The 13,958-nt window shown below is 35.7% G+C and overlaps 1 protein-coding gene across 13 annotated transcripts in view; it reads right to left on the bottom strand.

Moving 5' to 3' along the window:
- BLOC1S5 (biogenesis of lysosomal organelles complex 1 subunit 5) overlaps positions 1–13,958 on the bottom strand; it is a 110,298-nt gene that overhangs the window by 57,239 nt on the left and 39,101 nt on the right. For 8 of the 13 annotated variants that reach the window (XR_011505220.1, XR_011505221.1, XR_011505225.1 and 5 more), the window contains exon 5: positions 2,810–2,934. The exons of 1 other annotated variant lie outside the window; for it this stretch is intronic. Coding sequence is in view for 5 of the 12 variants with exons in the window: in XM_070515634.1 (XP_070371735.1) it covers positions 2,810–2,934 (125 nt within the window). In the remaining 7 variants the exon portion in view is untranslated. Of the gene's footprint in view, positions 1–2,809; positions 2,935–3,966; positions 7,316–13,958 lie in introns of those variants that run through there. 4 more of the 13 variants (XR_011505226.1, XM_070515635.1, XM_070515638.1 and 1 more) reach the window with 2 other exon arrangements.

Raw genomic sequence — 13,958 nt, 5'->3', positions numbered from 1 at the left:
GAAGTGAAACTGTCTCTATTTGAGGATGACATTGACTTCTGTTATAGTCTAATTTTTCACTTATAAACAGTGATAATATTTCTATGGAGGCTAACTTTTCCATGCCCACCTGGTCTCAACCAAACTTAATTTTCTTTTTTAAGTTTAAGAGGAGAAAACAATTACTCCAAAGGAATGATGGAAACCATATATTCTCTATTCATTTCAATTTTTAAAAAGTATAGTACTGCCTGTGTTGGCTACGGAGTAGATGAACTGGCCAAGAGGGCAGGACACACTGCAAGGGGCTGGATCCTGTGCAATCTCTCTCTCCTCTTGCTTTACTAGCTGGACCACTTGAACCTGGTGCATGCTGACGGTTCTCAGTAATCTCGAACCATCCACTGGTCCTTCCCCAGGTGGCACTCATGTTATACTCTATCCTGTGGCACAGCCTAACCATCCAATAAATCACCAAACAGTAGTACATACCTTATTAACTCAGAATATTTAAGAAGACTGAAATTTCACATGTTGACTTATTAATGTTTGTAGTACGTAAAGCATTCTTTTTTAAAAACTATGTAATTACAAAGAAAAATTTGGGGATACATCTGTACTATGGATTTTCAAGATATCATTTATGGATTTTTTTTAAACCAAAAACATATTGGTTACTCTATCTGATGTGTGGAGGTTAGCTCAAATTTAGGTGAGCAAAACATGATATTCCTTGTATTTTTTTTTAACTCTTTCTATAAAAGAATAGAGTGAGTATGTCTTGGTTATAAGGATGAAGTGAGATTAAACTACAATTAAGGTCCTTAGAAGCACACTGGAAGCTGTAAACTGTGTTATACAAATATAAGTATTGTGTTTACTTACCTTAAAGTGATTTTGACTATTTCTTCAGAGATAATCTGAACCTAGAATTTTTGTGGGGATCAAACGTTAGTCTACTTATTAATTTATTGCTCTGTGGAGTGCATCATATTTGAAAATCTAAGTTTCTTTTCTCTTGCTTATGAAACTCCTGCTTTGCTATTGTTGCCAGACACAAGTCACAAGAAAGCATTGTTTTCAGCAGCTAAAATTTAAAAATGAGAAGAACAAGGAAGAGCAGGCAGCACGTGATACGACGGATTTCAATCCTCCCTTCATTGTATGACCTTGAGTTGCACTAAGTTAATAAAATATTAATATTCATTTTATTGGAGTTGAAAATTAATGAAGTAATTATAAAATTTTTCTGTAGGATTAAGAACAAACTACTAGAAAATATTTTTTCTATAATGGTAGCTTCAAATAGTCTGACTGAATAATGTTTAAAATATTTTTCTGGTATTTTTTTATCCTGAGATATAGACTTACAGCCCTAAATGGCAAAAAAGAGCCCCTTGGGTACAAATTCAGGAAAGGCTGTCATTATGCTAAATTCCAAAGCAATAAAACCCCCCACCTTTTGATTGCAATGGCAACCCAAACCCAATATATCGAAACACATGTACATTAGGAAACAGTTCAGAAAGTAAATGGAAGTGTCCAGATAGCCTACGTGTTACAGGAGCAAAGAAGAGAATTCATGACACATCTCGGAGGCATTTGTGACTCCTCTAGATTTTCATGGTACTTTGGGTTTAATACCACAGATCTAGTACTTCTGTCTACGTCCATAGTAGGGCCCTGGGACATCCTCACAAACCACAATAATGTTCTGAAAAGAAGAAAAACGAATCCCAAACAAAATATTCATATGAGTTATGCAGGTTCACAACAAGACTGTTGCACTCTTATCTGCTTTTATTAGCTCACAAATAGTAAAAAGAAAGAATCCAATAGTAGTAATAGAAACAAATTTGCTCACAGATAGTAAAAAGCAGCAATCGGATAGAAAGTATTTGGCACAATAATGGAAAGAAAAGCTATCTTTTATACTAGAATATGGTCACGTTCTTTTGGGGATAAATTTTAATAAAATCAACATATCCTTGTCTAACATGCCATTTCTGTACATAGAAACCTCAACAGCTACTGAACACCAAAAATGCCAGAAAAAAAATGTGTATTTTTAATTCATGGCTAAGTTCACAGCAAATTAATGAAAACTGAAGGCAGATGAGGAAAAAGTGGGTAATTTAGCTCTGGAAGTGGTAATTGTGCTAACAGCGTCTCCCCATCGCTGTAGCCTAGAAGGACTTGTTTCAAGGTGCCATGCCTGCGTGGGGACAGGAATCACGGTCTGGGCCTCTATTAGTCTGCTCTGGCTGCCATTACAAAATACCACAGATGGGGTAGCTTAAACAATAGCGAAAAATTATTTTCTCATAGTTCTGGAGGCAAGAAGTGCAAGACCAAGGTGCTGGAAAATTCCATTTCTGGCGAGGCCTCTCTACCGGATTTGTAGACGGCCACCTTTTTGCTGTGTCCTCAGATGATCTTTTCTCTGTCTGTGTGTGTGGTGAGAGCATTCTGTTGTCTCATAAATAAGGACACCAGTGCTATCAGATTAGGGTCCCATCCTTATGACTTCATTTAACCTTAACTGTCTCCTTACAGCCGTATCTCCAAATACAGTCACACTGGGAGTTGGGCCTTCAACACACAAATGTGAGGTGGGGACACAGTTCAGTTCCTAACAGGGACTGAGCTGGAGGAGCAGCAGGACTGGTGAACTCCCCAAAGGGCACCACTCTCAGTGAGCAAGTAAACACCTGCAGTTTCTCTTCTTTACTTGAAGTAGAGCTGTGAAGGAGGAAAAGGTCTCCTCTAGGAATGCTCTATCACAGCGCAACACTCCCATGTGTGTGAGGATGAAATTCCCACTACTTACAAGCGTGTGTGAGTGTGTACGCACGTGCACTGAAGGACGGGGAGGGAGAGGCAGGAAATCCCAGGTGGAAACTGACTTTGCAGAGGTCCAGGGCTAGCAGCGCCACAAGAAACAGACTGGTGCGGCTGGAAGAAGAAAGTTTCTCTGTAGGCACACACTTCAAAGAAAACAAATTCCCAAAATAAAGCTCAGAAGATATGAACTCACAATCAAAATCACTGACCACATTCGAAAACAAGTCATCATAAACTTGTTGCTTTAGACAAAACAACAAACTGTAGATTCAGATCTACAAAAAAGACAAGAATATGGAAATTATCATATATAGAACATAAAATAAGTACATTTACTATGTTTAAAAAAAAGAAAAAGAGGCAATAATGGAATTATCCCAAATGACCAGGAAAGTCTGAGAAAGAACCAAACAACACTTCCGGAAATGAAAAAAAATATAACCTTAATTAAAAACTCGATAAGTTAAATAGGTTAAAGACAGTGAGAAGACAGAATTAACGAACTCGACAAAAGATTTAAAGAACTTATCTAGAATTTGACACATACAGAGATAGAAAACATGAAACAGAGATAAAGAGATATGGAGAACAGAGTGCAACATAAAATATAAATCTAATTTGATTTCCTAAAGGAGAGAACAGAGAATGGGGCAGGTACAATAGTCAAAAAAATGAAAGTTGAGAATTTTCCAGAATTTATGAAAGGCACTAATTCTCAGCTTCAAGAAGCTCAATGAATCTGAACAGGATAATGAAAAGAAATCCACAGCTAGACACATTGTAGGATAATGACTTTGTTTGTAGGACACCAAAGATGAAGACCTTAAACATAACCTGAAAGAGAAGACACAGCTACAAAGGAGTACTGATCAGACTGACAACTGTCATTTCAGAAGCAAGAAAATAGGAGAATAATGTCATTAAATACTGAGAGAAAACAGATGATGATCCAGAATTATATACCCAGCTAATTCTCCAAGATAATAAAATGGTAAACTTGTAGGTAAATCTAGACAAACACTGACTGCATAAAATAACTATTTTTTGGAGTCAGACCAAAATAAAACTAAAATTCTAGACACCAATTTATAAGTTGAGGGGAGGAAATCAAACTTGGTTCAAAAGTCTCCAATGACAATGTCTAGGAAGATAGTAACAATATTAACTTTATTTTGTTAAGTTAATTATGCAAATTAAATTTCTTGGTAAGCACTAAAAGATAAAAATTGAGTTTTTACCTTCTAAACTAGTAGAGGAAAAGTAAATGAAAAAATAAAACTAAATCAATCAATCTGAAAGAAGGCAAAATAACAAGGGCAATGAGGAAACAGAAAAAAGTGGGACAAAAAGCACAATAATATGGTATAAATAAATCCTAATATATGTGTAATTTCAACTAGATTAGACTCTCCAGTTAAAAGATAATCAGATAGAAAGGAAAAAAAAAAAATCTAGTTACCATTTTTAAGAAGCACATCTAAAACATAACAGAAAAGTCCAACAGAAGGATAAAGAAATATATACTATACAAATACTAACCAGCTGGTATGGCCTATATAAATATGTTTTTAAAAATACAGATTTTAAAGCAACATAAAATGAAATAAGTACATTTTTAGAAATAGAGGCTATGGACTATAAATATAAGATTCAATTCTAAAATTGGACGATTAAACAATTCTAAATTTGTATGTACCTAATAACAAAGCTCCAAAATATTTAAAACAAAAATTGAATTACAGAATTACAGGGAGAAATCAGAAAATCTACTAGAAATGGAAATTTCAACACATCTCAGAATCTGAGAGATCAAGTAGAGTAAAAAACAGTAAAATAGAGACAATTTGAACAAAATAATTAACAAGTTTGGTCTAATGGACACCCAACAACTGGAAAATATGCATATTTTCAAACACTAATGAAACATTTACAAACAATGACCATATTTTAGGTCATAAGGCAAATCTCAACAAATTTCAACACATCAGGCATATATGGATCTATCCTCCGACCACAATTCAATTAAAGCAGAAATCAACAATAAGAACAAGAAGAATTTAAAAATCTACATGTTAGGAAATAAAAAAGCCCACGCGAGTCAAAAAAGAAATCATAATGAAAAACAGAAAATACTTAGAACTTAAACATTTCTATAGCACTTTAAAATGACAAAATATTATTTCATCATAAATAACCCTCTGAGCTACACAGAACCCACATTGTCACTGCTCAACAGCATTAACAGCAAAAATGCTGTAAATTATGTAATTACTAAAGTTAATTTTTATATATAAATAATAAACATATCAAAGATGATTTGGAAACTTGGAAATATAAGTGAAAGTGTTCACTACTAAAAATATTAAAAGGCAAACCAACTGTCTCTTTTAGAAGTAATACTGAATAGCTAACAAAGTTACAAAGAAATAATTTATCATCTTAATGTTTAAAGCTCAAAAAGCCCATCAATTCAACTTGGTTTAAGAAGTCCCTTAGATCCTTATGTAATATATAGAAACTCACATGGTAAAGTATTTATTATTCTTATGAGATGAACAAACACTATGAGAAATCTTGGCTGCACAAGTTGAGCAACCACAGTTAAGATACATTCCCTTCTCACATACACAGTCCTGATTTCTTGGTTACAGCATCTGTTCAATGGAGCATTGGCAATTAATAGCATTCCTAAAACTGCCTACACACAGTACAAAGGGAATTTTCATTTAAGGTTCCCCTCCCTTTTCATGTGTGCGATATTTTTGGAAGTATGTTTTTTTTTCCATCCACTAAAAGAGAATTAAGAAAATTCCAACATGCCTTAGTGTCAGCAAGTGCTCTTTTTAGTCCAGGTACCAGAGGATGATTGATGAACCTGTCAAGTCTACAGTAGCGGACAGAGAAAGTTGGCAGAAGTTCAGTGTTATTGAAAGAAATCTCAAATACTTATTTCATCTCCTCTATTAACTTTAATCACATTTTCAACATGCAGCCAAGAATGAAGCTTTGACAGTAAGCCATAAATTTACACAAGCAAGCATTGTCACTTTTCTGCAGTAGCAACACTGAGATAACATGAGAGAGTTGAGTATTTTCTTTCTTGTGCCTTTCTTTACTGAAGAGCAGTAAAAAATATTTGAAAGATTTATCTATACCTCAAATTCATTTGCCATAAATCTCTTGAAATTATTGCATTTAACTTTGCCTGGTTAATGGTAAATAAAAAATTAACTTAGTTCCTCAATTAGACTTGTTAAATGCAGATTTTTAAAGATCACAGTGATGACAGAATTGGTACATGTTTCATCATAATACACCTGCTTATAAGAACAGACGTTAAACACTAAAAAGGATTTACATTTAACATGGATCATTTGCCATGTGGGCAAATACTTCTGGTTTATTCAGAGCCAGAATCTTTATATAGAGCCAGAGGGACCCCTTGGCAGATTGTGCTGATTACTCATTAAACAGTTGAAATATATATAGACATTATTTATCTTACAAAGCTTACCCACAGCCAAACAGACACAAAAATGAGGTAAATACTATGGGCAAGATTATGGTTCTTGGAAAGGCTCAAAGTCAACTATATTTTTGGTAAGCTTTTCCTTCTAAGCATGTTTTAAAAGCTGAACATATTAAGTGCTGGAAGGCCACAGAATTCACCGTGTGTCTTGTCACCCAGTGAAACACACGGCATTATGCTGCACTGCAAAACCGCTAAGCTTCCCAATGGGCAGGTCCACCAGCAGCACGGCCATCTCTGCCGCAGGAGAGACAGGGTTGGACTCCCGCCTCTCTTAAATGTGATCTTTGTTCCCAGGACAGTCATTGCTGTCTACATTACTCATGGAATAACACTTTACACATTCTTCCAATAGCCGAGGCGGCCATGACAGGCAGCTATTATATCTGCCTTCTAAGCCACAATAATAAACTAGTATTAACCCTGTAAAAGAACGAATTAAATTATTTTTCTCTTTAAGAAGTTTACACTTACAGTTCTCTGAGATAATCAATGGAAAGAAGACCAATTCTGATTAACAAAGAATATATTTATCCCATTTTTCCTCCTACTCCTCCCTATTCAAATAATCATATATAGGCACTTAAAACTGGAAAGATGTAGCACTCTTCTTTTATTAAACATTTAATTAAGACTCCAGTAGAAGCTTCTTTCTTCTGAAGTGAGAGTGCCATTGAATATATTGCTAAGCTTGAAGCAGAGGCTAAATGGTTTGGTGAGCATAGTTTTCTGGGAGTAGTCAATGTTTTCTGATTAGTCTGTCATTGTTGGGCTTCAAGTTTCTTAAAAGGTTGAAAATTTTGCTAGGTCCTTCTCCATCTCGGCATATTGTTCTTTAAGCCTCTCCACAGCTTTTCTGTGCTCTTCATCCACTTCAGCCTGTTTATTGTGTTGTTCTTTCATGAAATCCTCCCACTGGATTATATGCTGTTTTTCACTAGCTATTAAATGGTCATTATGAATCTGAGAAAAGAAAATTTGAAAGTCACATGACATTTTCCAGACAATTATTTTTCTACGCAGAAGAAACAAACATAACTTTACCTCTTGATGTTTGGTTACTATAGCAATCAGCTTGAAAGTCACAATGACAAAATTGCACTATAGTGTCAATGTCTAACAGGAACATAACATATTAGAAACATCTAAGGCGAAGGCCTCTCTTACTATGACTGAATATGGATATTCACATTTCTGAAATTTTAAAAATGTCTAGTATCTTTAAATGACAACATTGAATGCAATCCAAGTAATTTTCTACCTCTGTCTTTCCTCAAATTCCATTTAACTACATATAATTCTTAAATCAAATTTAAAGAATATATGCCAAAAGAATCATCATTATAAGAAATGAAAATGCATGCCTCACATAAAATATTTTTTAGATGCATTGAAAAGAATCATAGATTATTAATCACTGGAAAAGAACTCAAGAAATATCTTCTGGTTCATTTCCATTCCTTAAAGCAAAGAAACACCATAAGCATCTGTGTCAAATATCTAAGTTCTTCTTGAGATGTTCCTTAATATTTCTATATAAGGATGAAAAGATTCGTTTCTTTTGAGTACCACAACAATAAAGATGAGACGATGTATAAATAAAAAGGCACACATTTAGTATAATTTCAATTATCTTTAAATATGGACAACAAAGAGCTAAAGAGAAAAAGAGAGTATGAAAAATAACTATACCCCTGCCTCGAAGATTCTACATACATGTCTTTAGAAGTTAAGTTTTGATAGAAACTAAGTCCTACTAAACAAACAAGCAAAAACCATGACGGATGCATACCATAAAAACCTAGAAAGCACCTAAAGTCATTATCAATTCCAGTGCTCTAATGTGAACAGGACACTGGCGCACTCAGATGCCGGTAATCCAGCTGCTGGCCACCAGAAAGACGCTAATAGGAAGAAGACGGGAACTGGGTTTTCATGCTGCCCATAATGTCCTTGCTGCTCTATTTTCTCTCTCGTCTGGGTCAAGATGAGAAGCAGGATGAAAGGCTGAATAAGCCCTCATGCTCTAAGTACCTATGAAATACATATTTATGCTAGTCATTCTATATATCCTATCTACTTCTAAAAATCCTTCCTATAGGATTACATTATTCCAATTTTACAGATGAAGAAATGAAGGCTTAAGGACAACATTTACTTCTCTGTGGTCACTCAGTTATGAAGTTGTAGACTCAAACAGGTCTTTATGACACTCAAACCCATGCCTTTTCTATCACAAAATACAAATCAGATCTTTCCAGAGGAAGTGTTACATACATAGCTAAAAGTCACTTTCACAAGACAAAAAAGAAGCTATTCCAAGACCTTTTTCTGTCGGTTTGATGACGTTCCTAAGAACGGAAGTGGTGCAAGTGAAAAGGCTGAAGTGAGTCTGAGGTTTGAGTTATAGTGAGACATTCCCCTAAAATATGTCCCACAGACCCATGGGATCCGAACAGGAATTACAGTGGTGGGAAAAGAGGGTTAAGGAGGCGTTTGCAGATTCAATAAATTCGTGAAGCAGGTTAAACAAAATACAAAACACTTCTTAACTTTTCAGCCTCATGGATTGTAATTCTCCAAAAGATGAATAAAACATGAAGAGTTCATTAAAGTCTTTTCATGCAACTTTTGCAAAAACTATTATATTCTAAGAGAAAAGCCATAGTCAGACTAAAATAAAGAAAAATGTAAATAAACTTCCTCAAAATGGCATCTTGCTTTAGCTGTAAAAATATACAGAGGGGCTGGCCCCGTGGCCGAGTGGTTAAGTTTGCGTGCTCTGCTGCAGGCGGCCCAGGGTTTCGTTGGTTGAATCCTGAGCGCGGACGTGGCACTGCTCACCAAACCACGCTGAGGCAGCATCCCACATGCCACAACTGGAAGGGCCCACAACGAAGAATATACAACTATGTACCAGGGGGCTTTGGGAAGAAAAAGGAAAAAAATAAATCTTTAAAAAAAATAAAATAAAATAAAAATAAATAAATAAATAAATACAGAGAATACTAAAATGCATGCTCAAATGTTGTTTAACAGATTATTCTTTTCTTTTTAATTGAAATAACATAACTGGCTCAGCTGACCCTGTGATGTGGACCACAAGACAATAGCCCATTCCACTTCCCACCAGGCAGCACTTTATCCAGTCAGCTCAATGGAGAAAAATGAAGATTTGAGAGGCATATAAACCTCGTTTGTTTCAGGGCAGGCCCTGTGGCCAAGTAGTTAAATTCGCACGCTCTGCTTCGGCGGCCCAGGGTTTCACCGCTTCGGATCCTGGGTGCAGACATGGCACGGCTCATCAAGCCATGCTGAGGCAGCGTCCCACATGCCACAACTAGAAGGACCCACAACTAAAAATACACAACTATGTACTGGGGGGGCTTTGGAGAAAAAGGAAAAATAAAAAATCTTAAAAATAAAAAACCCCCAAAAAACAATAAAAAAACCTCGTTTCAAACTGTGGTTCACTTGTTACCAGCTGCACAACTCTGAGTAAGTTAAAGCTTCTTTAACTTTAAAATGCAGAAAATAATACTTTATATTCATAAATAATATCTGTAAAGACCAGAGGTAATACATGTCAAGTGTCTAGCTCACTGCCTGGGGTGCTTAGTAAAAGGTAAACAGTATTATACAAATCATAAGCAAAGCATCTAGAAGGCAGATCAAATCACTTTTTATCCTTTTATTCTCCCCAATTTAAGTTTTTTATTCTTTAATTTTAATAACATAATTCTAGCTACAGAATCTCGTAATAATTCAGACAATCCGGGCAACTCGGAAGCAGCAGTTTCGGCCTCCTACTCCCATATGCAATTCATTCCTCCCCGATGAATCCACTATTTACCACTTGGCTATAAGAAAAGACTTTAATTAAGATGTGGCCAAATACCAGTATCACTGTTTTCAAGTTTCAGAATATATGACTAAAGATATATACAGCCAAGTAGCTTTTTCACATAAGACATATCACTTCTTGGCCTCATAGTCCAGGTCATGAGGAGTTGAATGCTGACTACTCCTGAACCCAACTGAAAATCTAGTCTTGCTTTCTTATCGAGAAGTTCCTGAAGTCACTCTACTATCTTTTCTTAGTCTCCCACCTTTAATAACAATAACTGCTAGGCAATCTTGCATTCTTTCCAACAAATAGTAAAGAAGAAAAGGAGGGGCAGCTTATACATTCATTTACTGACAATATTGTAGTCTTCACAAAGAAAACTCAGCTACCTGGAAATAACATCTATCTGAAACTTCGTTGAGAACTATATGGTAAGACCTTGAAGCTGTTGTAAGTCGGGGACCTTGAAGAAAAAAGAAATGATGCTAGAAAGTCCATTTACAAACATCGCAGTTTTCAAGAAAAGCTCTTCTGATTGTGAATCCACTTTACATGCAACTCTAACCAGGTTAACTGGCTTCCAAAACTACACCACATTAAAAGTCACAATTAGAAAAAGAAACGCTGATAAATGAGGGGGAAAAAATGATAGATGTCAGTCTTACAGTAAAGGAGAAGACAAATACAAAAACTTAAAACACACAGTATCTGAGGGCATTTGAAACAGAGAAACTCCCTTTCTTTCTTATTCCTTGAGGATATCATTGCATTCACTGCAACATAAAACTTGTATATTTTTAATAATTTCTAATTCATAAAGAAAATTTGTAACATTCAATAATTTTTTAATAAAAACCAGAATAGTATGAAATATATTTTTAAAGATTTCCATCCAAAATTGTTAAAGTTATAAAAGCACAGACAGTCCCCGACTTACAACGGTTGGACTTAGGATTTTTCCACTTTATGATGGTGCAAAAGTGATAAGCATTCAGTAGAAGCCATACTTCAAATTTTGAATGTTGCTCTTTTCCCGGGCCAGCGACATGCGGCACAAGCCTCTCTGTGATGCTGGGCAGCACTGTGAGTGCTGCTCCCGGGCGGCCCTGCGATCACGAGGGTGAACAACCCATACGCTTACAGGCGTTCTGCACCCAGACAGCCACGCTGCTTGTCACTTCCGGCACAGTATTCAATAAACTACATGAGATAGTCAACACGTTATTACAAAATAGGCTTTGTGTTGGATGATTTTGCCCATCTGCAGACTAACGTAAGTGTTCTGAGCAGGTTGAAGGCAGGCGAGGCTACGCTATGATGCTCGGCAGGTTAGGTGGATTAAATGCATTTTCGACTTAGGATATTTTCAATTTACGATGGATTTAACGGGATGTAACCCCGTTGTAACTCAAGGAAGATCTGTATCGTGCTTAAAGAAGACAGAAATCTCAGCTCTGTGGCAAACTTGGCTATACAGAGTAATTCATTTTCTAAGATTTCTAGACACACGAGGTTTTTTGCATAAAATAGCCGAAAAACCCCAAGTTAGCTATATTTTACATATCACCTAGGAGAAAGTTAAAAAGTATTCTAAGCCACTAGGAATGAAGGTTATCTTAGGGTATCGCTATTAAAACGTGAGGAAAGGCAGTCTGGTCAGCTATAACTTTACTGGAATAGAATGACAAGGAGCTGGACTGTTGCTTAATCTGAAGAAGCAAAGATCCTGCCTCCTAAAGGAGTGCCACAATACGTCCTCACTCCTACTGAAACAATTCTAACATCAGCATGCCTCCCAGGTCATACACGAGAAAGTTATAAAATCCAAAGATTTAGCCAAATATGCCAGTGAATCTGTTTACAACTAAAAAGACCTCAGAAATAAGGAAAAACCTTTTATAAATACTGAGCTAACTGCAGATCATAATCACCTGCACACAGCACTGCTTCAAACACAGTAATTCTGCTTTTATGTTCAATAAATAAGGTTCTATGGAAGATTTAGTTTGAAATAAGGGTTCCTCTAATGAAAATACCTCTGAAAAACAATGATCATATCTCACCAGTCATATTCAAACGGATTCATACAAGTCTAATAGAAAGTGATAATTCCCCCCACATACACACCAAATCCTTTCCCTACTATCCTTTTTCTTCGTATCATTAATAGTTTGATAGGTACCCTTACAAACTTTTTTCCTATGTTTATACAAACATATTTCTTTAATTACAACAAAATGAAGTCATAGAACATATGATGGTCTGCAGCTTTCTTCTTTCACAATGATAACAATATGTACTAGTGGCATACCCGCAGCAGGAGGGTGGGAGAGTTCAGCCTGGGTGCAAGCAATAAGGCGGTGCATTGTCTGTACAGAACTTAAATCAATGCCACAAACAACTGGAAGCGGTTTTTTACTATCACCAGGCACTGGCAACATTGAACAATGTCAGTGATAAAATACTCCTAAACCAAAACTCTTTCTTTGGTCTAAGTTCTAAATAATTGCTGAGGTTATTGCCAAATTTTAATAATACATGTTTCAAATTAGGACATTTTTATTGCTTCCCCTTTAATAAACTTTGTATTCCACATTGAAGTTAATTTAGAGGACTCTCAGTTAGATAGCCAGTCTCAGACAAAGGTGAAGTCGGCTACACATGTTCGTTTCAAAAGAAAATTCCTAACAGTTCAGAATCATTTCAGCTTTCTCTGGATGCTCAGTCTCTCTAACCCCAGGGTTATTAAATATTCTTGCATTTAAACAATGATAACACAGCAATTACCTGAATTAGTTCAATTCTATCATTCTACATTACCATTGTTTTGTACTTAAATTTGAATATGTTTTCCCTTGGACTTAAAATTTTTATACTGTGGAGACATTGATCTACTAGAATGGTTTCCAAAGAAACAAAGACAGTACTGCAATTTCTGGAATTTATGGTCAAGTGTGATTTTTATGAATCTCTTTCAGTCTTACTCTTATGTTTAAAACTTTTCCAAACTACATATCTGTTTTTTCATGTAAAAGAAATTCTTCAAAATTAAAATTAATAAAAAGCATTTTTAATCAACTATGAGTCAAGAAAGGTTGATAAATCCATTTATACTATTTACTTTGAATATGCAAAGATCAAATTTGATGAAGTAATTAACAAACCTGCATAAGAATCTAAAGCAAACTATAATATTACTATTCATTACTGTGACAGACCAATATGTAGACATTGTTTTTCTTCCTTTTTTCAAAAAAAATATTAATGTACTTAAAATTAATAATCTCTTACTATTAAGGGAAAAAAAAATCTTTAAAAGAAAAGGGGGCTGGTCCCGTGGCCAAGTGGTTAAATTCGCACGCTCTACTGCGGCGGCCCAGTGTTTCACCGGTTCAAATCCTAGGCGCGGACATGGCACTGCTCATCAGGCCACGCTGAGGCAGCGTCCCACATGCCACAGCTAGAAGGACCCACAACTAAAAATACACAACTATGTACCAGGGGGCTTTGGGAGAAAAAGGAAAAAAAAAAATCTTTAATAATCTCTTACTTTTTTTCCTCAGGTTCTACAGTACTTTTTAATTTTTCAGTTTTTTTTACTGGTATGATTATCTGCATAAAATTTAAAAAACCACTACTTGCATTTTTTTCTCACTGTTATTCTTTAACATTAGGGGTTTTGTCCTGTGAGGCTTGTTAAGAAGCAATCTCTGTGGGCCGACCTGGTGGCGCAGCGGTTAAGTTCGCATGTTCTGCTTT

Source organism: Equus asinus, chromosome 8 (genome assembly GCF_041296235.1).
Source record: "Equus asinus isolate D_3611 breed Donkey chromosome 8, EquAss-T2T_v2, whole genome shotgun sequence".
NCBI classification, from domain to species: Eukaryota; Metazoa; Chordata; class Mammalia; order Perissodactyla; family Equidae; genus Equus; species Equus asinus.
The sequence above is the reverse complement of the archived record's forward strand: the minus strand, read 5'-3'. Positions and strand labels throughout refer to the sequence as shown.